Source organism: Rhinolophus sinicus, linkage group LG17 (assembly GCF_036562045.2).
Source record: "Rhinolophus sinicus isolate RSC01 linkage group LG17, ASM3656204v1, whole genome shotgun sequence".
Taxonomy (NCBI): domain Eukaryota; kingdom Metazoa; phylum Chordata; class Mammalia; order Chiroptera; family Rhinolophidae; genus Rhinolophus; species Rhinolophus sinicus.
In genome coordinates this window covers 6,136,624-6,164,000 of record NC_133766.1, presented here as the reverse complement: position 1 = coordinate 6,164,000, position 27,377 = coordinate 6,136,624, and the positions used below count along the sequence as shown (strand labels likewise).

The 27,377-nt window shown below is 38.6% G+C and overlaps 1 protein-coding gene across 1 annotated transcript; it reads right to left on the bottom strand.

Moving 5' to 3' along the window:
• Positions 1-963: 963 nt before the first annotated feature.
• On the bottom strand, positions 964-27,318 carry KLHL20 (kelch like family member 20). Its single transcript, XM_019724208.2, has 12 exons — positions 27,174-27,318; positions 26,185-26,248; positions 22,067-22,640; positions 17,538-17,696; positions 16,683-16,777; positions 14,317-14,432; positions 11,542-11,725; positions 10,699-10,842; positions 6,394-6,527; positions 5,345-5,553; positions 5,033-5,139; positions 964-2,473 (listed from the first exon to the last, which is right to left on the bottom strand). The coding sequence occupies exons 2-12, from the start codon at positions 26,205-26,207 to the stop codon at positions 2,389-2,391; spliced, it is 1,830 nt and encodes a 609-aa protein (XP_019579767.1). The 5' UTR covers positions 26,208-26,248; positions 27,174-27,318; the 3' UTR covers positions 964-2,388.
• Between the last annotated feature and the right edge of the window lie 59 nt (positions 27,319-27,377).

Below are 27,377 nucleotides of genomic sequence, written 5' to 3'. Positions count from 1 at the left end.
GAGAGTTAAAAACTCCAGGAGACCCAGTTAGAGATGTGGAAATAACTATGCAAGTAAATTAACAAAATACTCTATTGGACAGCAATGTCTGTATTGGAATAGGTACCTTACACTCAATAATAAACTGGAGCACCTTTGGTGGAAAAAGAAAAATATCTTTCAATCTCCAGTGAACACTTTGGCCAGTGCTGTAGTTCCTGGGTTTCTCCTCTTGACTCACTGCCATATGTATTGCTCCCATTGGGGAATTTCCAATTTAGGGAGAGTCTAATCCCTAGAATTTAGTTCCTGTTATCATTCCTCTCCTTTTCTTCCAGTACAGGTAATAGTAGAGTCTTGAGAAATGCGTGATTTTGCCTGGAAGACGGGCTGTTAATGATGCAGTATTGTAAGGATCTCATCACAATTTTTATGCCTTTTCAGTGTTGCTTATCAGACTACTTCAAGTCTGTTAGTGTATTTAGTTCCAGGCCATGTTTCAGGTAGGCCTGCAGTGGCAGTGTGGTCTAGAAAGAGAAATGGAGTGGGAGTCTGGGGAACTGATTTCTAATGTTGGTTCCATCACTATTTACTCTATTTACTCTAAGGAAGGACTTCCTTGGTTTTCAGCCTTAGAGCAAAGAAATAAATGGGTTTGTTAGGTGTCCTCCTAGGTCAAAACTATGATTCTAAGTCTTATACCAGAAAATAAGTTTAGTGGTTAAGTAACATATTAAATATGTATATTATAGAAAATATAATTAATATAAAATAATGTAACATATTAATATAAATATTGATGTTATATATTAAACTTTCATATAAATTTGTTATATATAAAATATAATTCATAATTCTAGCTAGCAATCCCTTTATTCCTTCAGGTTTTTGAAAATACTTTTAATTTTACATAAAGGAAATATAAATGATATAGAAACAGAAAAATCTAAATAGCAAAGATACAAGCATTAAAAAACACAAAAATTTTTTATGGTAAGTACTATCTTTATTTAAAAAAGTTATACATGCTAGAAAAAAGCATAAATGATACACGTAAACAATTGTTTACCAAATACTTATTTTTTTCCTTGTAAAGGTGCAAATGATTTTTAAATGTAAACACAAAAGTTGCCAAACATTTTTGTAGTGGGGGGGAGGGGAGGAAGGAGGAGAAAGTTATTCCTTTTGGTTGCAGATAAAGTCTTATTCAAAGACTTTCCTGCAAAATACATTTAAACCACTGAAATTTTTATCATTGTTTCCTTAGAACTTTTAAACTTTTCTCCAAAAAGTGCAATTTGAGAGAATTAGGAACAGTGGCTTTATAGAATGAGGATAATGATAAACAGTTGTATAAAAGAACCAAGATATTATTAATAAAATGCCTCAATCGGTTTTATACCCATTAGCATGTACTACATGAACTGAACGAGTCATCCCTTGGAGGCTGTGATTACAGGTAAGCCTCAGCTTCAGCAGGCCTGAGCATCAAGTGTAAATTGCATAACAGTATTCACTGCTGGGGAGAGGGCATTTCTCCCTGCTGGTCCTTAGTAGCAATAAGAAAAGAGGAAGGAAAGTTGCTTCAATCAGTCCATAATGTTTTTGAGTAAAAACTTGCAGAGTTGCACATGATTCTATTGGGGATTCTCAAGACACTGAGAATTGTGTACTGTTTTTTGTAGAGGCACTGAGCAGAGCTCTAGATCTAGCAGAAACTCTTATGAAAACGTTATGAAAAAAAGACTTTACACAACAGAAAACAAGTTTGTATGGAAGAAAACAAGATGCAAACTTCCACTGATGAAAACTCCCAAGTCCTGGTTTTACTGACTTAATTTTCCTTTTGAATTATACTATTTAAAATGAGATGCTTCCTTTTATTTTTTTTATTTAGATTTCAAGTCTTCTGGTACTTAGTGCAAGAATGACAGCTAACTAATACACTTTGCATATCTGTCTTTGTCACTGGTCCTTGTAAGTAGTGGAGTCTTGTGGATGGAACACCTAGAAATAACTAGATCACAGATAGCCTTCCTCCCCTTATTAGCATTTTCAAACTTAGTATCTTAAAAATAAAGTTTTACTGCTTGGAATTTTTCTTTTTTTTTGTGGGAGGAAGGCCAAAAAAAACACCAAAAAAAACCCCCCAGGAAACCAAGAACAAACCAATAACAAAAAAAAACCCATGATAAATTAAAACCAAAAATAAATATTCTGCACAGAACTGAAAATAACTGTGCAAAGATGGCATCCTGCAGGCGAAGGACTTTCATTGTATCTGTATTTCCATTACGTCGAGGCACCGGCAAAGAATAAAATTAGTTCTAGTGTTTTCTGGAGCTGTACAAAGTCAAAGCTCTCCAGAATACAGAGGAGCACGTACATCCTCAATGGTCGTCTAGATGTTCACCAGATATGAGATTCACAATGTGTCATTTTAATAACTCCTACACCGCCCCCGAGCCGACGGTAATTCATCCCGCCATATAACCTGCAAAGAAAGAAACAAGATCAGATTTCTAACTGGAAAAAGAACTGTTTCTTCCATAACTAAGACATTAATAAAACACATTTCTATGTTTTATATCACAAGTAATATTTTTATCTTTCATACATCTCTTCCAAAGATTAGGAGCTGGAATTGAGCACTGACAAGTAGAATTATTTCTGACACTGACTGAAATGCTCTCACTTATAGGAGACTTGTAAGAATAAGAGCGTCATATCTACTTTTCATATCATAACTATGACTTTACATGTAGAGTGACGTCCAGCAATTATACAGAATCATATATTCTACACTGTGTCCAGTTTTGACCCTAGCTAAGTTATTTTCCCTTTGTCTAAAATTCATCGATTATTTATTTTTATCCTTTTGTACTCTTAGAAGTCTCCTCAAACCCTTTATGGAACCAAACTGGATATGAGTAAATAAAACCTGCATCTATTTATAGTTTGTGACATGTGACCAAGATCATCTTCAAAATCAGGGATTTCCATGAAAAATATTAAACCTGCCAGCTGTGAGGTAAAATTGGTTTTAGTTGGGGATAATTACGAATTTATAGTTCTCTCTCAACAGTTACCTCAATAGATGCTCCTTAAGAATTTAATGAATATTTGTTCACATATTACTAATTCTATTTAGTGAGAGTTACTGAGAAACAAGTCCTTACATGGGATCATAGTGACTAAGTGGCAGAAGTAAATTTGTCTCTTAAATCATGCTTACTCAAAGTCCCACTAAAAATAGAAAGCTGTACATGGAAGAAAATACGCCACAAGAGGGAGGCTCCGATTCATGAAAATCTGCCATTATTTTCCCCTTACCTCTGTTAGGTTTTGCTAAAATGTTACCTTTCCAGTGAGGCCTTCCTAGACCCCCTCCCGCTCCCCCTGCTTTTGCTATCCCCCATAGCACTTTCAGCCCCTGGTAAGGCACTGTCTCCCTCACTATGTCAGCTCCAGGAGGGCAGGGAATCTTGTTTTGTTCACTTTTGGTATCTCTAGAGTTTAGAACACCCAGTGAATATTTACTACTGAACAAGGTCATGAGACTGTAATGAGAAGCAAAAAGTGCTACAGGGTCATTAGTCTCACTTTAGAATTGTGATCACTGAACCATACAGAGCCATGAGAGACCATACAGAATCCAAAGAATGTCAGCTAAATATCTATAAAAGTTGTGGCTCTCCCAGAGATGCAGACTAGAAAAAGAATTCAGTTGATCATTATTTGAATCTTGATGAAAAATCTGGATGGGTGGTTAGACTCAAAATTAGAAAACGTATAGACTCAAAATTAGAATATGTGTACTTAGAATACAGCAGGAATGGACTATCAGACTGCCCCTACCCCTTTTGGAATGGTGACTATAAGATAGACCTCAGCTTATCTTTCATGGTCATGAGAAAATCTCTCAGAATGTCTGCTGCCTCAGATCGCGTGTCCAGGCTGACATCTGGGGTTGGTGTGCAACCTCAGCACTGAGATGGTTACCCTAGATTTGTTTAGGCAAATAAGCCCAATTTATTGAGAAATAAACCCCAAATTGCTTGGAAGGTAAAATTGTTTCCTTAGAAGACTAGTATTTAGACTTAGATATAGATATGAAGTACATCAATCTCATTGATATTTTGTATTAAGTTTGAGAATTAACTACATATTTAACATTCTAAGTTCTTAAAATGTTTAAGAGACTTTGGCATATTAAAGCATCTATCAGATTAGTTTTGTGAATCAAGTACAAAAATAGATGATTGAGTATAGATTTAGACCTATGATTTTAAGTTTAAATGTATAAGAGAATTTTGCTAAATTTTAAAAGTTTTTGAATATTTAAAATAACTGCAAAAGTCACCTGATTTATGTGAATTTATAAGAACTATTTAGTACTTAGGAAGGATTTGTCAGACAATTCAGGATTTAAAATCAAAGTAAAATTAACCCTATAAATATAGTTAAACATAATTCAACTCTTAAATAAGATGTAACCTAAAAGTTTTAAAATTTACTAGACTTTAAAATAGGGTAATAATATATTTAAGTAGAATTTTAAAGTGCAAGGAAAAAACAATTGGTTTTAAAATGAAATACTACTTTAAAAAAGTAAATGCAATTTGTTTTTCCTAGGCACAAAGCTGCCCACAAGAACACCAAGAAACTGTACTGACAGATGGAGAACCAGAGATCTAGGTTCTCATTCTAACTCTGTCACTAATTTGCTCAGGCAAGTCATTTTATTTCTTGGTGCCTTAGTTTCCTCAGCTGCACGTGACGGGTCTAGAGAGGAGAATGTTTTTCTGTTTTTGCCACTTCTAATGATAAAACTGGACAGTTACCAAAGAGAAGGATTTTGTAAGATGTCAGCCACTTTAGAGCAGGTACGTCAAAACAAGCCATCAAATCTGGGTCCCTTCAGCCCTCTTCAAAGTACCGCGAGAGGTACTTCACGGAGCTGACCATGCTGACCTTGATGGTCAGGGGCTGTCTCCAGCCCGTAATTTTCACGTCAGCAGTGAGGTGATTTGCAACATAGCTGAAAGGTTACCTCCATGTATTGGCATCAGGATCAAAAACTTCAATGGTCTTCAAGTATGTGGTGCCATCGAAGCCTCCTACAGCCATGAGCTGTCCATTCACCACTGCCAGGCCAACCTATGGGACCAAAACACAGGCTGCTGAGGAAACTGCCTTTAGAACAGTTTCTAGAGAAATCTCCTAATAGAGACTTTGGGTTGTTTGCCTCCGCAGTGCACCTCCTCCCCGTCCCGATGTATTCTGTGCTGGGGGTCAGCGCTCGCCTCCCGCACAGCCCGCTCCTGTCCTGCTTGGTTCTCAGCTCACCGGAGCTGCCACTTACTCCACTTCGGCGGGATGTCATAGCCACGACCGGAGACCACTGGTTCGTTCTGGGGTTGTACCTCTCAGCACTGCTGAGCTCTGTGGTGTCGTCACGCCCTCCGACGGCGTAGATCATATCCTGGTACACCGCACAGCCCAGGTGTTTCCTCCGGGTGCCCATGGGCGCGATGGTGTGCCACCTGTTCTCCTGGGGATTGTAGCGCTCCACTGCAGGGCAAGGAGGACCAGTGAGGCCCACTCAGCCATGTCCTCTCACCCCTACTCTTCTTCCTGGCCACTAACTTGGCGATAACGTATGTGCAGCAAGTCACCTGATCTTGGCTTCTGAGGGCAGTTTGTGTGCCTTTGGACAGTCCTACCATACTGTCTTCAGGGTCTGGTCTCAGGTATGGCAGGGAGGAGAGGGCGTGCGCTGCAGTCAAGGTACCCAGTTCTAGCTCTCACTACGTGCCTCATTATCTTTAAAGGAGGGGATTAGACTGTACGGTCTGTAAGCACCATTGCGCACTGATAATTTACTGTCATCATCAGACAACTTCCAGACTCGTGTCCTCCCTTGCCTGTACTCCTGCTACTTTCTCAGCCAGTGAAGGGAAGACATTGGACAACGAAGCTGGTGTGAGCGCCACACTGGCACCAGCCTGAGGCAGAAACATCCGTCATCTCTCATATAAATAGAAAGGGCTAACACATAAACCAGTTTTTATTTATTCCTTGATTATAATATAGAGGTGTTTTTTTTGTTTTTTTTAGAGGTGTTTTTTAAAAGAGAAATGGTTGGGGGAGGGGGAAGAAATAACATATTAAGAAAGTAGTTCTTTTGTTCATTATAAATTCCCAGCAGCTTGTGAAGTAGAGGGGTAAATAAACATTTTGGGAACACACTCGAAGCCTATGGCTGCTTAAGTAGCTGGGGAACAGCTAAGAGTTGCACTCGTCTAGAAGGAAAGCAATTTTCCTAATAAATGGTAGGATACCCCGAACTTTGTATACGTTTTGTAGGGGGGCTGTCCTAAGGAAAATGCACTGACTTTGGCAGGGACTAACCCGTGTTGAGTGGCGACGTCCCGTCGGAGCCCCCGACGGCATACAGGAAGCCTCCTAACACGGCCACGGCCACGCCCAGTCTCCTGGTGCTCATGGAAGCCACGCGAGTCCACTTGTTCTCCTTCGGGTCATACCTGCAGTGAGAGGAACCGAAGACTGCATGCATGTTTTTAGTAAGTGCAGCCTTTTTCACAAAGTGTGAAATCATGTTAAAGATGTGTTGGAGACAAAGACTTGCTAAGGTCAAATGCAGTGGGAATCTCACATGTTACTTAGTTGTTAGAAGAAACACTCGGAATCTGTGCTTGGGTCAGTTAGAAGCTATTCTGCATACTGACTTCTGAGGCTGGGGCCAGAGAAACTACATTTTCCAGCTCTCTATTAGATTCTGCGGGGAAGGAGGACTGGAGACGGGGTGTCCAGGGGAGGAAAAGGGCTGCTCCTTCTGTTCGTTTGCCGACCCTGTCAGTGTGGACTCAGCAGGGGCCCTTCGCGCTGGACCAGTTCATTTCCGCTTCTAGCCTTTTTCTGGCACTTCCCAAATCAGCCTGGTTGTGCCTCTCGGAGGTCTCGGTCACAGCTCTGTGAGGTCCTCCTCCGAGCTCCTCAGGTAGGCGTACCAGGCTTCCCAAGGAAGTTCTGGCTCCGGGGTCTCACGTGGCTGCTGTGACACTGGGCACTGCTGTGGCCGGGCACTGCAGCAGCTGGCGGCTGGCTGGGCATCTCTCCACACAGGTGAGTTTGGGCTTCCTCTCAGCGTGGCAACCTCAGACAGCTCAGCGCTTCAAAGGTGAGTGCCCCAAGCAAGCCAAGTGAAAGAGGTGTCACCTTTTATGGCCTAGCCGCCCTATGGTTCCTACAAGTTACTTGAGTGTCCTTTGTTCATTTTTTTCAGCCCTTCAGTATCTGCTAGCCAATTTTTAAACATTAAATCCTCTCTACTAAAATAACTGATATGGTTTTTGTTCTCTTTACTGGGTCCTAATTGATAAATTACTAGCTTTAAGAAACAAATATGACAGCTCATTTGGAATATGTGCTAGGCATTTTACTTTACTACATAGGTACAAAATTCCATTAGTATATTAAGTACTACATAGGAAACTATATCAATATTACAGGAAATATAAAGTAAATGATACTAAAAATAGCCCTTGTTCTTAAGAAGCAAGTGAGGGAGACAGAGCACATTCTTAATCTTCTTTTTAAATCTTTATCTTTTAAAAAAATTAGGTAAAATTGGTATGAAATTATGTAGGTTTCAAGTGTACATTATAGTTCAACATCTGTATACATTACAAAGTGATTACCACCAAAAGTCTAGCTACCGTCCATCACCATACAATTGACTCCCTTCACCCATTTGGACCACCCCCCAACCCCCTCCCCCTCTGGTAACCACCAATATGTTCTCTGTAGCTATAAAGGTTTTTTTTGTTTTGCTTGTTCATTTGATTTTTTCAGATTCCACATATAAGTGAAATCATACAGTATTTGTCTTTCTAACTTATTTCACTTAACATAATACCGTCAAATGGCAAGATTTCCTTTTTTAAGGCTGAGTAATACTCTATTGTTTAAATGCACCACATCTTCTTTATCCATTTGTCTATCAATGGACACAGGCTGTTTCTATATCTTGTCTATTATAAATAATGTTGCAACGACACTGGGGTGCATATATTGTTCTGAATTAGTGTTTTTGTTTTCTTTGGATAAATACCCAGAAGAGGAATTGCTGGATCATACAGTAATTCTATTCTTAATTTTTTGAGGACCCTCCATACTGTTTTCCATAGTGGCTGTACCAATTTACATTCCCACCAACAGTGCACAAGGGTTCCCTTTTCTCCACATTCATGCCAACTCTTTGTTGACTTATTGATGATAGACATTCTGACAGGTACAAGGTGATATCTCATTGTAGTTTTGATTTGCATTTCTCTACTAATTAGTGATGTTGAACATCTTTTCATGTACCTGTTGGTTATGTGTATTTCTTCTCTGGAAAAATATCTATTCGGATCCTCTGCCCATTTTAAAATCAGGTTATTTGTTTTTTTGTTGTTGAGTTGTATGAGTTCTGAGTATGTTTTGGATATTAACCCTTTGTCGAATATATGATTTGCAAATATCTCCTCCTATTCAATAAGTTGCCTTTTCATTTTGATGATGGTTTCTTTTGCTATACAAAAGCTTTTAGTTTGATGTAGTCCCACTTGTTTATTTTTGCTTTTGTTTCCCTTGCCTTTGGAGTCAGAGCCATAAAAATATATTTCTAATTCTGACTTATGTAGCATTTTCACATCTTGCATCATTTTCCTAGTATGTTTTAGCACATGTTGAAATAGTTGATTACAGTTTTGATCTATTCGGTAGGTGTATCTTTCTGATGTGCTATATTGTCTATAGATGTTATTCTGCTGCTTATCCTTCTCTCTTACATTAACTTTGTATGGGATCTAAACTCAGTCCTTTGCTGTTACTGATTTTTATATGAAAGAAGTTTTCCTGAATTTTTAGAAGGAGTGGTTCGTGATAATTTTTCTACCTTCATGAAACTCCCTCTTGTTTTTCTCATGTAGCAATCAAAAGCACAGTGGTTGCTGCCTGAGATTTACTGGCTTTGTTCACTGCTCCTACTTTTATCTTGGCCTTCTCGTTTCAGTTTATCTGTTGTCCTTATCATGCTCAATCTTGATTCTACACCCAGAAGTGTGGGCTCTGTCCTGAAAAGTCATTCTGGCTGGTTCTCAACTGGGGTGAGTTTGTCCCCTTTCCCCACAACCCCACCCCCAGGACATTTGGCAATGTATGGAGATGATTTGGTTGTCACAACCAGGCCTGTGCTATAGGCACTTACTGGGCAGAGGCCAAGTGTGCTGTTAAATATCCTACAATGCACAGGACAGCCCCCCCCACAACAAAGAATTCTCTGGCCCCAAATGTTAGTAGTGCTGAGGTTGAGAAACCCTCTTCCAAGTCCTCAGATCTTGTTGCAAGTCCCTGTACTTTACATGGGGAATGAGCAAAACTCTTCGTACTTGCAGCTGTTTAAATTTTCCCCTTATGCTTTCTAGTAAATGTGTATTGGCTATTTCGGAGGTTTTCTGTTCTTGTATCTGTCAGACTTCCGATTGCCTGTCTCTGTTTTCTCCTGCACAGACAATGATATCCTGCAGGTCTTGTGGCTATTGGTAGTTTGTCTTTGCCCATTTGTGTTTTGGGGTTCACAGGGATACCATTTCCCCTAGTTTATTTTAAATGTTGCCCATAGAATTTTTTTATGTTGTAGTAAATATAGATAAAATTTACCATTGCAACCATTTTTAAGTGTACAGTTCAGTAGTGTTAAACATATTCATATTGTCAGACAACCAAGCCCATAACTTGTCCACAGGTTTGTAGCTTTGCTATCTATTCTTTTGTCTGTTTTTATGCGGGCATTTGGAGAGATTAAAAAACTATGCTGTTTCTACTATATATTCCCTGAATCCTCCTCCTGCATAGAGTTTTGAAAGTGGAGCAATGAGTTTCTTGACAGACAGATAAAAGGGAACTGGCATAGCATTCAAGAGTTACCTGCAACTATCTCTATTTAAGACAGTTAAACTCTTCAATGTAAATATGGTAACTAACTAGTAAATGCTATTTCAAAAATTCTGAAGAGTCATGAGCATTTCTTTTTAAGACGTGAGGATGAAATATGGTATGTTCTTGCCAGTAATCACAGCACATGAGACTCCAAAATCTAATCTTTAGGACAGAATCACAAAAAACTGATGGGGCAAGAAATTAAGAACAGAATCCATTTCACCAAAATTAACTGATTCGTAAAAGTATAAAGTAAACCTTAGCAGCTCACCCAGATTTCCCTAAGTCCACTTCAAGAATTAATGAGAATCCACATATTATGTGGGGTCTTTATAAGACGTGCTTGACAAAGAATTAGTACTTTAATCATTTTTCTGGAAGAAATCTGGGAAAAGTCATGCATTAAGTACACTCTAAGAACAGATTTCCGAAGTAGTATGCTTGATATAATTTAAAATATGTAATTTAAATAAAGAATGCAATTTAAAATATGATTCCAACACTCTGATGTTAGGCTCTATCAGTGTAACACAGTTTAAAAAACTAGGTTGTACCTTTCATCTTCCTACACTTTAAGATCAACTAAAAACATTCTCCTTAAAGCCCACGGGAAATCCACTAAATCGTGGATCCCCTAGTGTCCTAAATTGTTTCTTTCAAAGAGCCCTCTATATTCTTTTAAGAAATTGAAAATAACGTGAAAAAAATCACCTCTCAACAATGTTGAGGCAAGACACGCCGTCCTGGCCCCCCACAGCGTAGAGGAAGCCGCCAAGCACCGCCACGCCCACGCTGGTCCTACAGGTGCTTGTAGGGGCCACGTCGCTGCTCCACTGGTTTGTTTTGGGGTCATACCTGCAGAGAACATCAGGAGCCGAGCTTGTGTTACACAGAGCGAGGTGGGCTATGCTTACATATTCACTGACATATAATGTCTATATATTCTCTCCCTAACATATGACTAATAACTAAAGCTTATGAAAGTCTAATTTGTTTTACTTTTTAAAATTCATTTTTACTTAAATATGTTACACATGACTATATTTTCTTTTGAAAATGTTTTCAGAATGTTATAGACAAAGCTAACGTGCCCTTTGAGTTCCACCTGATTTCTGGTGTCTTCCCATTTTGATTTGGTGTATATCCTTCATAACTGATCAGTAAAATACTTTTAAATAGGTATATATCCACATACGTATTCTTTATAGGCAAGCATGTTTTCTTTACGTAAATGATGCCACACAGCAGACACTATTTCCCAGGGAAAGAAGAACAGAATGCAGATCTAGAGGGAAAGAGGCATGAAAGAGTAGCGTGCCCAAGGAACTGCAAGCATGTGGGGGCCTGCAGCAGCGTATTTAGGGCACAGGTGCACCAGGGGAGACAGACGGGAAAACGGGAGGTCAGCTCAAAAAGGACCTATATGTCCCACTAAGTGGTCCAGGCTGCCACAGATGCAATACTAAAGCAGCAAGTCATAGCTATTTCCTAATTAACATCCCAAATGAAACTCTATGCATAGTAGAGAAAAAAACGTCACATTGACCTGCTTACCTTTCAACACTATTGAGATAAGAGGACCCATCATGGCCCCCTACTGCATATAACAGGTCGTCCAGAACACTGACGCCAACTCCACATCGCCTCTTGCTCATGGAAGCTACCATTCGCCATTCATTGGTCTGCGGGTCATATCGTTCAACACTGGAAATGGCATCTCCACTGCACCAGCCACCCACTGGGGAAGTAACAGAAATGGTCAGGAGAATACCCATCCTTAAATACCCAGAGGTGTCTCACTCCCTGCTGACCTTTGAATTGTGACCCAGTGTCTCTCGCAAGAGATCAAACATGTTGACTTTTACATATCCCACTGGGATTGCTATAATCTTTAATTTTCCAAACAAATTAGTATTAGGTCCGTTTTACAGAGGAGGACAAGGATCCAATTCAGATCGAATGGTAGGTGGTGTGGTATTTAATGGATAGAACACTGAATTTGTTAGAAAACAGGCTTGACTGCTGTCTCTACTAAGCTATGTGATCTTGGTGAAATCCTGTAAACCACCTTATTTGTAAAATAAGGCATAAACATTTTAAAGTAAAATAATACATATATGAAACTGTTTCCTAAGGCATAAAGCACTACATCAATGTAATGTATAATTAAAAGCCAAAAGAAAAACCATAACTCAAAAGCCTTTTTTTTGTTTTGTTTTGTTTTCACTCCACTAGGGGAGAGGGATTTTGGCTCTATTCATGATCTCTTTGTACGTCCTCTTGTGACTCAAAATAATACAAAATTTCTTACGATTTATATTACAAAATATTTCACTCTGTTTAATCTGTAGTCTGGACTGAATCTGAATTCTGTTATTACCTACCATGACATTTAAGATCAGAAAACATTTTGAAGAAATTACATTTTTCATAAGTAATACTCAGAATAACAGGTTCAAACTGAGTTCCACAAAGCTTCTGAGTTCTCCCTGAACAGAAGTGTGGTTACAGTAGAAACATTTGATTTATTCTTTTGAACGCTCTCTATTTCAATCCAAAAGGAAGAGCTAGATATTAGAGTTTAAAAAGTGAAGTACTACTACTTCACCTCAAAACATCTGAAAAATGAATGTTTTCTAGGGAATCTCAATTACTTCCAGAGCCAGACTGAAATAGAAATAGTTTCCAACCTTCTAGATGGATGTGAAAATTCACTTCTTTATTTCAAATCTCAGTATGCTGTATACATTTTATTTTATTATGGTTTCATTTAAATCAGGGTATTCAATTCATACTAAATCACAATAAGTTTTGTGTATATTAATTTGCTTAAATTTGAATTCTGTTCTAGGATATATGCCAGGAGTTTCAATATCAAAGAAAACATCTTAACTTCCAAAATAAAATTTGGTTACAAATGTGAGGATTATGAGCATTTGAGAGAAATCAAATAGCCTAATCATTAAACCTCAGACAGAATTTTATAATAGAAGCCATTAAAACCAGTTTTTTATTGGATTACATGGTTCCAAATCAAATTAATATCACTTCATAAACTGTGTTCTTTGATACTAAAGAAAAACATAGGCCTTTAGGAAACCAGTGTGTACTTAAGGAAAAATGTTACTGAAAAGGGACACGCAGTTTTATATGTGTGACATGTTGACTCTAAAAATAATTACTTTAAAGACAGATTTGGTTAAAAACTGTTACCTTAAAGAAGGCAGCTTTCATGGAGTATCTGGAATAAGGATTATTGAACTGTGAACACTAAAAAATCCCCAACAAAATGGAAAACAAGAGGACAAACTAGAAGATACTAACAGGCGTAAAATGCTCCTGAGTAAGAAACTATTGAGATTATAGATTTGATCTTAGGCTTCCAGGGTTTATTTCCACAGAATGAATAAGAAAAGAAGACTCAATTTTCCAAAGTTAAGTAAGAATTGGTACTTTGGCATTCCAAAGATAATGAAAACAAAATTGCAATGAAAACCAAAGCAAAGGGAAGATTAAGTTTTACGTAGAGACAGATGGGTCAAGATTTAAAATAATGTCAGCGAGGAATATCAGTCAAGAATGGAGTTCATATCTGAGAGCATAAAGGCTGAGAAGAGGGAGAACCAATGCCAGCTGTAAAGAAAAAGACCTAACGGCTTTTCTCTACAAATGAAAAAGGAAACCTTAATAGTGTAAAAACAGTGGTGGATGATTTAACTTTTTTCTTTATATTTTTCTGTGTGAATCAAAACTTCTATACTGTATGTGTATTCACTTCTGTAATGAGAGAAACAAAAGTGCTACTTCAGGTTATTTTTCGTGTACAAACTGACATTAGTAACCCATTACTGCTACTGGCATGTGCTCTGTGGTTTTCTTTTTCCATTAATCACGATGGGTGGATAAACATTTCTTACTAGACTCCCCGGGGTCAACAGAGGTGGGGCACACAGTAGGAACAAAATGATATGGCAGGTTGTCCTGGTATCGATCTAGCTCAGTAGAGCAAGGAAAGAGTGTAAGTGTTTAATGTAAGATACTGTTTTTTGAAAGTACCATGTAATTATGGGGCAACTTACACACCGGTATATAAATTAATGCATATGACTCATTTTAACAAGACATCCAATGCATGCCATTTTTAGATTTATATAGAGCTAGAGCCGTCCTTTATCAGTGCTGGATCACAAGTGAAGAGTCAAGCTCCATGAAAACTGATTATGTGTTTCTTATGACAGTGCCCATCACAATTGTCCAAAGGGCCACTCAAATGACAGTTTCTCAGATGGGAGAAAATGCAGTTTAGTCCTAGCACATTCGGATGCAAACCTGCAAAGAGTACTTCTCCACATCGGATAGGTTTCCGTGGTCTTGTCCTCGGTCCTTGCATTAGTGGTCGTTCTTGAGGCAACAGGAGATAGTTTTTGGCCTCATCGACCAAGTCTCTGTGGAGGAAATTCTGCTTTTATTCTAAATGTCTAAACAACATTGTTAGTCAAACCCCAGGATGGTTTAAGACTATGTAAGTTGGCAAAGAGAAGCACAAATCAAACCAAATCATGAATGCCAACAATATTAAAAGGGTCACACACACGAGAGCAGCGATGCCAGTCACACGCGGAGTGGTGCACTGGCTGGCATGTTCATCGTGACTGCATCTCTCTGCAAGTTTAGCCTAAAACACAACATGCTGGGGGCCCACACTAACTTAGGGGAAACTGAAAATTACCACTCAGTTACCAACTGGCAAAGTTACTGCTTTCTGCTAAATTCTATTAGAGTCACACCAGCCATGGCCCTAGGAGCTTGCTGGATTAATTACGGTACTAAAACTAGGTCACCAATTGTCTCGCTAAAAGGAAACTGTACCATCATTTAATACTGACATGCTATCCAGTACTGTCTGAATGGTTTCCTCTCCACAAGTCTGCTGAGGGTGAACAAAATGTTTTCTGTCTATTAAGGTGTTTGATGAGAAGAACCTAGTATCTGTACCTGCTAAATACAACATCCTAATGCAAACTATTTACGTTATGTCCTTATTTCACTTGAGTCCTTTGCCTGCTGCGAGGCCTGCTTAGCTCAGTCTGTTACTCTGTTTTCTCTCAGCTAAAAGTATTTCCTAAGCTACACTATATTTTCATTTCTCTAGTTATTTTGTTACTAAGAGTAATTTATTCCTGCTGATCGGTCCCCAGGCATGACCCAATAATGCAGTTCTAATATATGGCTTTGCTAAGGCCCCTTCTGAGTTTATCTTAAAAACAAAAACAAACAAAAACCAAAAAAAGTCCCCAAGCTGATGACCAAGTTTTTTCTTAAAAACAAAGACTGTGATCTCCTTCCTAATAGCTGTTTTTCAATTAAGTTGTTCGAGGTTTCCTGGAAAGAGTACTATAGTGCTAATACTTAGCAGACCAACACCAAATTAATAGTAACGACAACAACACTTAGAGCTGTGCGACAGTCCCATCACAGCTCTATGCAACAGGTACTGTCATTATACTATCCCAACTTTATAGATGAAGGAACTGGCAGAAAGAGGTTAAAGTAACTTGCCTAAGGTCACACAGCTAGTAAATGTTGAGGTCAGGTATCAGGGGCCGATTTCAGGAAGGGGCTTCTTTTAAAGCTGACTCTGTAATTACATTTACTTTCGGCATCAGAATCAGTACAATCTGATTTCTGTTTTATGCGGGAGGGGTACCTTTGTATTGTTTCTTCAGATTGTTTCAGCAGCCATCATTCCTATGGTTTTCCTCCTGCTAGTGTAAATATTTTTGGAGGAAAACTGCCATTTGTCTGTTTTTTCAATTTAACAGGTAAACATCTACAGCCCGCTCTGACATCTGTTAATGGGACAGACTTGGGATTACAGAAGAAATGCAAAGGCACGTTCATGACCTCCCTGTGTCCTACAGATTCCTGACTTGAGAACAAGTTTCTTCCGTCGCTAAGGGAGACCCACAGGTCAGTGTAGTTTAAGGACTTCTGAGTGCTGACTTGCTCTTCCATTTGTATATATGGAACATGCTAGGAAAAATTGGTTAAAAACACCATATGCTTTCAGATTTGAAACTAAATCTTAAAATCTGTCAAACTGGGAAAAGTAATTTATTAAATTTTATATGTATTACAGAGCTAGCCCAATGAAGTAGGTGTTTTGTTTGTTTGCTTGCATTTAGAGTTTCTTTCAATCAAGAAACATGAAACTGAGCTTTAGTGGGAATCTTCCCACAGCCCCGTCAGAGCGTCCATAGCCTCGGAGAGCAAGGCCAGGCCTAGTCCCTAACTGGGCATACGTAACAGAATGAAAAAATGCTCCTGACACACTTTTTAAGAGTCAGTAGCATTATTTATCTCAAGAAAAAAAAAATCTATTAGCAGAGAATAGCCTCTTCAAAGTCAAGCTTGCATTAAAATCTTAGAAATCTACCTCTTTCTTGCCACTTCTACACAAATAAGCACCACACATAAAAAATGAATGGAATGGAATACTGGAAGTTCAGTCCTTTCTGCTTCCATTTCCTCCTCTTGACCCAGAAGAAAAACCTGTTTAAGTACTGCCCTGGTTCCAGTGCTAAGAAACACCATATTTAGGAAGCAATACACCATATTTAGGAAGCAATACAAACGAAATTCGGAGAAAACGGAATGCTCAGTTGTTGATTTTTCCCATCCAGGGCCATTCATACCTGCATTCTTCATCACTTTTGATGAGGGGATCAGAGCCTACGGTGCCCACCAAGAACTTGGGACTGAGCAAGGGCAGCCGGACGTGCTGCAGCACCTACAAGACAATGAACTATTAAAGGCACGAGCGCCCGTCTGCAAGGTATTTCAGAGAATTCTACCCACGCCTCCGTGTTACGTTTCTGTTGTGTGGGGATCTAATTGAATTAACTTATTAATTGATCTAATTAATAAAAATGAAGAGGGAGGCAAGGCATAAATACTAAAACTAAATTAAATTTATTCTAACCACCAATTCAATGATTAGAATACTCAGAAATTGAAAGCACACTAATATTTAGAATGCTACTTTAAGCTTTCAGCAGTATGTTATAAGCTCTTCTATAATTAGTTTATATAACGACTCTAATTAACAATCTAGAAGAATATCCTATTAAATTGCTAAAGACAACAGTCATAATAACAAGACCTTCAAACATTTCGTTTAGTGATGACTCAGACCCCATATCATCCCTTTACTCTTCAAAATGTCATGGGATTTCCAAGTCATAGGGAAGGGAAGCATGACAGTCGCCTTCCCACTTTCTATTGTTCATTTTGTACCATTTAGGCTCTGACTTGCGCTATAGCCCAAAGCCAGAGCTGATGCAAAATAGAAAGGAAGCAAAGGAGCACAAAGTTCATAATGATAAACACTGAAAATGCTTCTAAACACTATCTTCTTGATTATTTGGAAACAGATGGTTTTTCTTATCGTCTAATATAAGGGACAGTGATAACTGTTTCTTTTTGCAAGTCAAATACATATTATTTCATCCAGGACAAAGCAGTTACTCAGAGACGCGTTTCCATCCTACCTGTGGTAACTGAGGGCGTCTTTCCTGGATACTGTACTTGACCCAGGCCATCACTGCATTGAACACCTGTTCTTCACTTCGGACGTTTAGCTCATCACTAGATATTATATCAATGAGCTGATTGGCTGGAAGCAACATGAACTCTTCACTTTCCATCACCTGTTCAGAGGGAGGTAAGAATAAATTAAGAAAAAACCTTGACATCATATTTAATTTATTGTCTCAAGGATTATGAAGGAAAGCTCTATTTTCCAATGGAGCTGAAATTCAGAATAGTACCAGAGGAGACAAAAAGTTTAAAAAGAGAACAAAGATGGGCAGAGCTGTTTTTAGGACAATGAAACTATCAGGTATAATACTGCAATGGTGGATACATGTCATTACACATTTGTCAAAACCCATAGACTGTACACCACCAAGAGAGAGCCTGATGTAAAGGATGGACTTTAGGTGATAATAACATGTCAGTGTAGGTTCATCAGTTGTAACAATACACCCTTCTGGTGGGGATGTAGCTAGTGGGGGAAATTGTGTGTGTTTGGAGACAAGGGAGAGACGGGAACTCTGTATTTTCCGCTCAATTTTGCCGTGAACCTAACACTGCTCTAAAAAATAAGGTTAATTAATGTAATAAAAAAGGAAACAAAGGAGAGTACAGAGAACACAATTAAAATTTAGGAAAAATAATAATGTGTGATTCAAGTAATTTAAGACAAATGACATTTTTTAAATAAAAAGTATCAAAATAAAAATTTATATTCAAAATAAACTAAACTAACCATATCAAATTATAACTCCAGATATATAAGAGGCATATAAAAAAAATCAAGAAAGCTTTCAGAGGAAGATTAGTTGCTGAAAGAGTTGTGTGTAGGGCAGAAACACCAAGGGGCCAGTTTAAAAAAGGATTGAGTGTGTCAGCAATTTCATAAGCAAGAGTGAATTATAATGAGTCAGACCCAGGGAAACCGCTGAGGACCAACCACTCTGATTATCTATCTATCTATCTATCTATCTATCTATCTATCTACTCTGTGGGAAACTGTAAACACCAATAATTTATCTTTATCCAAGGCTGGGGACCTGTCAGAACGGAGACAAAATGACAAGGATATCACCTTGTTGTGCAGTCCGGCCACAAATCCCAAGGTCTTGTACCTCTTGCCATCAGTGTGTAGAGTGAAAGGGACAGGGTGCAGTGCAGAGAAGGGAAACAGTCACTGCCACACTCCGTGTGGTCTGTTCTCTCAGGCAGAAGATCGTGCCACGTGTGATGTCCGTGAGTGGCAGAAGGCTGTGGTGAAGAGCTCAGTTCCCACTGTGTGACCTCTAATGCAGGTGATGTAGTCTCTTGGGACAGGGTCATTTTCACGCTCGTTAAAAAGTCAGACTATTTACCAGGATACGAGACAAGCCATAACAATCTGAATATTTGATTAATAATGTTTTTGCCACGTACATTAGAAAAATATGCGAATCTCAAAACCGTGTAGGGTCATAAGGTCAGCTATATTTTTAGTAGAAAGTACTAATGAGCACTTCCATTTTTATGGCACAAGTATCAAATCATCTCAGTGAGAGACCTTCTGGGGCTCAGGAAATTAAATGGGTAATCTTTTAAGTTTTAGCTAAGGTTGCTCAGCCAGGCAACTTAGCAGTTAGAATGACGGCATTGTACTCTCTGTGGCAGAGATGTCAGATTTAGCAAATCAAAACACAGGACATACTTACACTAGAAAATCATTAGTTGTTCATCTGAAATTTAAATTTCACTGGGGTTCCTGTATTTTATCTGGCAACCCTACATTAGGGGCTATAAAGTTCAGAGTCAAATCTGGGGCCTCGCTCCAAATTAAGGGCATGGGCCTTCCCAGCGTGCAAAATTGTAGCCTTGGCTGCAGCCCACTTTCCTCTTATTTTCTTTTCACTCCAGTTTCTTTACTTAAATACAAGTAAGGTATCGTGTAGTTGTGGAGTGCCTAACATTCTTTTTGGATCTTGTCAGAGCATAAACTTTCCCCCCAACTTAGTGATTGTAAACCAAATGTTACACATAAGTATCAGTGGTCACCAAATTTAAAGTTTACGAATGAACCACTATGGTATTAACCACGGAAATCGGTGTGAGAAAGGATTTGTTTGGCACTAAGAGCAAAGAGTAAAAACAACACTTTTAATAAACAAAGTTTGGTTAAAACGTTACGTCTCCTTTTCCACCAACAAGAAGATATTAATGATCTACCATTAGAGCAAATGTAGCACTGAAGTCTATCCTTGAAGCGAACAACCAGGTTAAGAAAAAAATGCCTGAAAGTATCTGCTTTTCCAAATAAGAGTTTACAGGAGACCTCAGTTTTAAATCCCACACTATTATGGTAATTTCTTTCATAGCTTTAGGGTTATATTGGTTTTCTGTTTCTTTTTGAGTCAGTTTTTGTATATATATACAATATATAGTTCCTCCTTCTTAAAATAATCCCTTTGCATTTCATGACCCCACATTCCTAGTTTTCCTCTATTCTATTTATTCCCAGTTTCCTTTGCCAATTGCTCTTTAGCTAAGCATCTTTCAATACTGGAAAAATTTTAGGACTCTTTTCTTCTCTCTCCCCACTCGGTGATATCATTATCATTGGCATTGATTTTTTGACCTTGTTCATGTTGCTTTTTTGTTACCAAAAAGTTTTAAATTTGTATGCAATAAGATATATCAATCTTTTCTTTTATGGCTTCTGGGTTATATCCTGCCTAAAAAGGATTGGACCATAGTTTAATTACTGTGACTTAATAACTATGTTGATAACTCCTAAATTTTAATCCCAGCCTAACTTCTTTTTTAAAATAGACTCATAAACAGTGGCCTGCTTAATATCTCTACTTGGATATCTCATAGGTATCTCAAATTGAATATATCTAAACACAAAACCCATGATCTTACCTCCTCAAACAGTTCCCATTTGTAGTACAAATTTCCAGAAATGAAGGATTGCTGAGTTGAATGTGTGCAAGAAGTGTGTGATTTTGATAGATCCTGCTAAATTTCTTTTGAAAGGGGTTACATCAATTTACACTCACACTCCCAATGTAGCTATTTGGTCCATGGCCTTGTCAATAGGGTCTGCAATCAAACTTCTGGGCATTTGTAATCTGGTAGATAAAAAATAGTACTTACGTGTAGTTTTAATTCATGTTTCAGTTATTATGAACAAGCTTGAGCACAGTTTCATATGTAGGGCAATCTGAGTGTCTTTTTAACGGCTTACTTTTCTATTAGATCATTGGTCTAGGATATTGACCAATAGGAGCTCTTGATTGATTAAGATTACTGCCTGGGATATGAATTGCAAGTATTTGCCTCCAGTTTGCCTTTGCCTTTGTCTTGTTATTGTTGTTTTGTTTTACCATGCAGAAATTTTTTATTTTTATATAGTCAAATCTATCAATATTTTCTCCTATGCTTTCTGGGTTAGTCAATTAGGCCATCTTCACTTCAAGATTAGGAAGGAATTGCTCCACGTCACCTAATATTTTCATGGTTTCTTTTTGTACTTTTAAGTCTTTGATCCATTGGAGGTTATACTGGTAAACTGAAGATTGATATTAAAGTGTAACATGGACTGTGTCTTTCCTTTGCTTAAAACATTTTAATGGTTTTCTATTGTTCTTAAGAGTAAATTTCAAATTCTTCACATGGTTTGTTAACTTCAGTGTGATCTCGTTCTGTTCTTTCTGTAAATCATTATGTGACATCCTCCCTTTTACTCTCTGGATCTCACTGGGTTTCTTTCTGTGCCTCAAACTAGTTATGCTTCTTCATGTCTCAGAATTCTGCATAAGCTGTTCTAGAACCAAAGTTAAATCTCTCCGTAATACACTGTTAAATCATCCAGGGCTGCTTCTTTGTAGCAACTATTCCTGTAATTAATTATTTGTGTAATTATGCATTCAATGTCTGTCTGCCCTGCTAGATTACGAACTCCACAAAAATAGACACTCGGCATCTTGTTCACTACAGTAGCCCCTTTTCTCTAACACAGTGGCTGAAACACAGTAGGTTTACAAATATTTATTAAATGAATGAATGAAAAATAACAAGTTTAATGAAAAATTCCTTTGGTAACATTTAACTTCATTTTTTCCTGATTATTAGTTCACCAAATAACCTCTGACCTATAATTTGTTCTGCTAAATAAGCCACATAATAGGGAAGGACATGCTTCATGTAAATGACTGATACCAGGTATCCTAGCTCCTTATGAATTTATAAACTGTATTCTGGCTTATTAAATTAGCCTTTTATGAATATGGCTAGGGACAATCAATCCCTAAACTTTCACTTTTGCTGATAAACACAGAATTGGCCTCTAAAATAAAAACCGGGTTTAGAATTTATAACAATTTAGTTCTTTGATGAGTCAGAATCAGCAGTAAATACCCAAGCAGCTATGTGTTAGTCAGCAGAATGTGAACCCATATGGCTCTCTTGACAAACACAGATGAATACATTCAAACCACTACGTACAACTCACCTCTTGAAAGTTATGTTGAGTGAACTTGTCTGCTATTCTTAGCAACTCCCGACATGAATGTGTATCTGCAAAAGCCCGAATGCCCAGGCAGTTGGAAGGATCTAACTGTCTCTTTAAGAACTCACAGCAGGCCTCCTGTATCTCCGCCAGCTGGAGGAGGCAAGCAGCTGGCAGGAGGGTCTGCACATTGCCCTCTTCCACAGTTATCTGGGAGGTATACGCGAAGTCAATCAGCAGTTCCATAGCCCTCTCGTCTATGTCTCGGATCACGACTTCTGTCTGACGGCTCTCTGCCAATTCTCCTGTAAACATAGCTCGGAAGTAGGGGCTACAGGCGGACAAAATGACTCGGTGGGCATAGATCTTCTTAGCGCCCACCACTAGCACCACATCGCACAGCTCACGGTGCTTTCTCAGGAGGTTAATCACTTCCAAGGTTTGTCGAGGGTGCTTGTCTGAGATGTAGGGCATGCGAGCAGGTTGGGGAACCCCTTCTGGCAGTTTGTTGGGGTCTCCAAGGGTGCAGCGGCTTGTTACATCCATTCCAGTCTCTCCTGGTCGAATGCTGGTACACCTACAGGAAGGTGGGGCGAGAGGGAAGAGAAGATGGCAATATTATTAGAAGCCATAAAGTGTTTCTAAGTAAAGAGACAGGGAAACCTGCAGGTAATCAAAAGAGAGACCTGGGCCCCCACAGCGCTTGTTTTCTAAGAACTCTAGTCTCTTGAAGAATGAACAGTATTAATTCCAAGTCAGCACTTTAACTATGCACTCCCAGAAAGGACAATTCTTTCCTCATCTTAGAAGTAGTCAGACTAGACTGTTTGGCCATATCTTTTACAAAGGCCTGCAATTTATGAAAAACATTTATAAATTATGATCTCTCTGCACAAAACAGACCAATGGACTTAATTCCTTAATCTGGTTTAACCAAAATCTTGATATTAGTTATTTTTTAAAACACAGAATGTTGATTTCTGATGCCCTCATTGATTTTTTAAATTGCTCTAAGGTTCAGGACAAAATATATAAAATATAGCTCATGCTGCATGAACAGATCAAAAGGAAATAGGCCAGGGTCCAAAAATGAACTTTATATGGAGTACTGTATTTCCTGTATTCTAAGATGCTTATTTTTCACAGTTTATACAGTCAATCGTAATAGTTCTAAAGAAGTAAAAAACAAAACTAAGGAAAAAGGAAAAACAGTGTCACTGGGATGGCATGGATAAAGGCTGAGGACCAGACGTAATTCGGAGGATTCTTTTTTTAAAATTTTTATTAAATGTATTGGGGTGACAATGGTTAGTAAAATTATATAGGTGTCAAGTGTACATTTCAATAATACATCATCTAGAGACTACATTGTGTGCTCATCACCCAGAGTCAGAGGATTCTTTAGTCGGTGAAAGAGAGAAAAGCTCAAAATACAGCTTTGTGATGTTGAAAACTGAGGTATCAATTATATGGCTAAATATGTGCTATACTGCCAGCTAGTAAAAGCTTTGCATGCCTTTAATACAACATTCACATTTCTAAAAAGTTGTTCCTAAATCAACTGTGTGGCTTAGAAGTGAGGAAATATAGTAAATAACTATGTATTTGCATTACAAAGGCATAACTTGAAAACCAAGAACGTGGTCCTTCCTTTCTCCAACAGCAAGCTGTTTTTCCAAAGTACTCATCAATTCAATCTTTCTGTGCTGGGCCTCAGCCCACAAGTGATTGTGTATTCTAGAGTACAAACTGTCCATAATTCCTGATGTGTGGCAGAAACAGCACTGTTTATGCTTGACAATCGAAAGACTGGAATATAAAGCCGAGCAGTTAAAGGTATATTTTTTCCACCCGCATTTAAGAAGGCTTTTAACAATTTAACAATTCAGAAGGCTTTTAACCACAGTGCTTAATGGTGCCTTGTACGTAGTAGATGCTGAAAGAATAAATGACATGGTTAACAGTGGTATAATTAAGCTTTGAAAAAACAACCACCCACTATTAAAGACCAAATTCTTATCCTTTCTAGAAGGTCCAGCTCAAATATCACCATCTCTGTGAAGCTCTCATTTCCACAGAGAAGAGGTTCCCTCTCTCTGCTTACATCCCTATTAAAACCGTTTCTGGTGTATTATGTTGTCTGTTTACATGTTTTTCCATCATTTCATCTGTATATAAGCAGTACATAGGCATAGAACAAGTACCACGTAAATGTTTGGTGAGTGAATAAGCCAATTCCTAATAAGGTTGGGCTCAGCTTTCTATTTATATATTTAAGGAAAGATGGAAGAATTACATTGCAAAATGTTTTAGTGTGTCTAAGTGAAATAATTAAAAAATAATCTTTTGGGAAACAGGCACATTGTTGGTGAGACTAGAGATTGGTATAATCTCTAAGGAGGGGAATTAGTCAATATCTACCAAAATTTTTACATCTAAGAATTTATTCTATACTTACACATTTGGGCAAAAACCAGTTAGAAGGATATTCGTTGCAAAACTGTTGGTAACAGCAAAACATTTGAAATAATTTGTCTCTCAAAAGGAATGGTTAACTATGATACCTACAGATAAAACTATGTAAAAAGTTTTAAATAAAACTTTTAAAAGTTTTAAAACTATTAAAAAGAATAAGGTAGGTTTATATGTATTTGTCACAAAGTACAAAATAATTTCTGAAGTGAAAAAAAAGTTACAGAAGAATGTGCAATTCATATGCTGACATTAGTGTTTTTTAAAAAGGGGAGATATTCTATATATGCTTGTACATGCATTACAATGTCTGTGAAAGAGTGCATAAGAAACTGTTTACAGTGGTTGCCTCTGGAGAGAAAAACTGAGAGCTGGGGTCAGTATTGGGAGACTTACTTTTCATTGAATATCCTATTTTATCTTTTTAAATGTTGTATTGTGTACTCCTCCACATAATAGCTAGTTAAATGAATGCAATGAAGCTTTACTAATAAAATGCCAATCAATTTCACAAAACTTGATAATTAAGCATTAGAATCCCTTTAACAATAATTTTCTTGTTCATAGTCCCAGCTCCAGGGGAAATGTCTGCAGATAACCATTCAGTCATTCAAACACTTACTCAGTGATCATTAGGTTCCAGGGATACAAGGATACAGAAGACATAGGAGACTCAAAGAGCTCATACTCTGGTAGGGAGAATGAATATGTATTCAAATAATTTCAATATAAGGAGTTACTTCTCATTCAAAGCTTCTCCAATAGCAGCTAAGTATAAACTCTACTTCCCAGAGACTGCCCTCTGGGTTGCAGCAAGAAACGCAACCCAACAAGGAAATGCCCTTTGGAAGTGTGATCATGACTTAATGTAGGCATTAGGTAAAAGTAAAACCAGACAGCCATGGGTAGGCCAGGCTTTGGCCAAATGATGGTGATGAAGAAAGAGTCGTAACTTAATTAATGGCATCAGAATTCTCCAACATGATTTTGAATAACTGGCAGTGTTATATAATAAAGCAAAAAAAAAAAAAAAAGTATGAGTAATTAAGTTGAATATTTTATACAGAAATTACTGATAAAACCATCCTCATGCTGTGCCTTCCTTCTCTTTTTAAAAAATAATGCGCTCTCATTTTAGCCATTACATAAAACACAACATTTACGGCAGCTGGGGATGAGAAGCAGTCAGTGGCTTCTACAGTCATGTTAAAAGTTGAAGTGATGGAGTATTAATACATGTGTAGTTAATTTCATGTACTTTCAGGTTAAACACTATTCAGGTTAAATAATTATTCTTATATGGCAACAGAGTCCTGTACATTCTATAGGGAACTGAAGACTATAATAAACCCATACAGTACCATAGTACACTTAATGATTATCACAAAAAATTACCATGCAGAAAGGAAAATTTAAATGTTAGCTACATAAAATTCATAGTACTCTTTAAAAATTCAAATTCTGTATTTTACCCTATTAAAAAACTAATTCCTTTTACTTTTGACTTATTTTAGAACAAGAGTCATTAGTTCGAGTAGAATTTTTAAAGATTTGTAAACATTTTTTTTTAAAAATTCACATGAAGCCTTGAATTATCACGCGCTGAATTTCAATCCGTGAAACCGAAGGTTTTCTTGCTAAACGCCTACCTGCGCATTGGCTTTCCTTCCATGCACCATGGAAAGTACCCTTCACCACACTCTAAAGCCGAACCTAAGACAACAGAAAAGCAGTAACTTAATACAAACGATTTCTGATCTTTCCAGTAACCATCTCTATATAATCATTTCGTTCAGTGATAAGCAATTTTATATTCCATTGTATCAAAAGGGTTTTGCAGATAAATAATCATAACTTTTACCTAGTACCTGTAAGATAACTATCTTTACTCTGAATGCTAAGCCGGTTGTAAGTGAAGGTGCGAGAAAGTGCTCTTTTAATAGTCCCGGTTGCTAAGTTAGTACTGTCTCTCCTCCAAAAGTGCTTGGAGACATTTAGCTTTGGCCTCACCATCAAGTGGACCTACAGAGCACTCACCAGATACCCACAGCAGTACCAACACGAGAGATCGGAAAGGGAACACGCTGGTTTAACAACGCATCTGAAAGGAACTTGAGCGAGTGACGGAAGCAGGAGGGGGGCATTTGCCTTTAAAAACAAACAACTCCACTTCCGACAGCGCGGGCAGCTTGAACAATACAGAAAAACTACGGTTCCGAGATTCAACATTCTCTTTACAAGCCCTTTCCTCAGTCCCCGAAACAATGTCCACCATCCACTTGACAGCGTCGCGCTAGGTCCCCAGGGTTAAATGGGACGCACAGCGCCCACTTCCTTCCCCCGAATTCCAACCCGCGTCTGGGTGAGCTGGCCGAGGAAGCCCAAAGCCCCCAGGCAGAGCAGCCCAGCGCTTTCCCTGGCTCGGGGGGAGGCCTGCCAGCCAGCGAGATCGCAGCCTGCTTGGTACCCCCGAGGCCCAGCCCCAGCGCCCCAAGTGCCCCCACTCGGCGCCGACTGACAGGCGGCGGGCGAAGCACGGCCCTCACCCCACCCCGCGGTTCAGCAATTCGGGGCTACAGATTTGCACAGCGAGCGCGGGGCGCTGTCCACTGTCGCTGCTCGAAGGAGGCTAACTTACCGGCTCTGACACTTTCTCTTCCTCGGCCACAGCCTCCCCTACCTCCTCCGCCCGCCGCCTCCTCTCTGCCGCCTCCTCTGCGGCCGCTAGCGCAAGCAGGATGCAGCTCCTCGAGCTATTTCCTCTCTGTCCCTCGCCCCTGTGCAGCAGCAGGAAGTGGTTCTGATCCTAAATCGTTCTCCCCAGGAACACACTTACTCCGCC